Source organism: Moschus berezovskii, chromosome 7 (assembly GCF_049115385.1).
Source record: "Moschus berezovskii isolate FMDL1 chromosome 7, NW_MosBer_1.0, whole genome shotgun sequence".
Classification (NCBI taxonomy): Eukaryota; Metazoa; Chordata; class Mammalia; order Artiodactyla; family Moschidae; genus Moschus; species Moschus berezovskii.
The window spans coordinates 29,534,331-29,534,993 of NC_142466.1; the positions used below are offsets into that span (position 1 = coordinate 29,534,331).

The 663-nt window shown below is 59.6% G+C and overlaps 1 protein-coding gene across 1 annotated transcript; it reads left to right on the forward strand.

Moving 5' to 3' along the window:
- LOC129557282 (interferon omega-1-like) lies at positions 1–663 on the forward strand. The gene has a single exon (XM_088837676.1). The coding sequence runs from the start codon at positions 1–3 to the stop codon at positions 661–663; it is 663 nt and encodes a 220-aa protein (XP_088693802.1).

The following is a 663-nucleotide window of genomic DNA, read 5'->3' on the forward strand; positions in this document are numbered from 1 at the left end:
ATGGCATCAGAGAACCTACCTCTTGGTTCCACCAGACACCGTCTCAGCCAGGCCAGCAGCAGCCACATCTTCCCCATGGCCTTCGTGCTCTCTCTACTGATGGCCCTGGTGCTGGTCAGCTACAGCCCGGGAGGATCCCTGGGCTGTGACCTGTCTCAGAACCACGTGCTGGTTGGCAGGCAGAACCTCAGGCTCCTGGGCCAAATGAGGAGACTCTCCCCTCGCTTCTGTCTGCAGGACAGAAAAGACTTCGCTTTCCCCCAGGAGATGGTGGAGGGCGGCCAGCTCCAGGAGGCCCAGGCCTTCTCTGTGCTCCACGAGATGCTCCAGCAGAGCCTCAGCCTCTTCCACACAGAGCCCTCCTCTGCTGCCTGGGACACCACCCTCCTGGCGCAGCTCCGCACTGGACTCCATCAGCAGCTGGACGACCTGGACGCCTGCCTGGGGCAGGTGATGGGAGAGGAAGACTCTGCCCTGGGAAGGACGGGCCCCACACTGGCCGTGAAGAGGTACTTCCAGGGCATCCATGTCTACCTGCAAGAGAAAGAATACAGCAACTGCGCCTGGGAAATTGTCAGAGTGGAGATGATGAGAGCCCTCTCTTCATCAGCCAGCTTGCAGGAAAGGTTAAGAATGATGGATGGAGACCTGAACTCACCTTGA

Bases quoted from the DNA above. Each gene is read 5' to 3' on its own strand.
- LOC129557282 (XM_088837676.1), top strand. From the start codon at position 1: ATGGCATCAGAGAACCTACCTCTTGGTTCCACCAGACACCGTCTCAGC.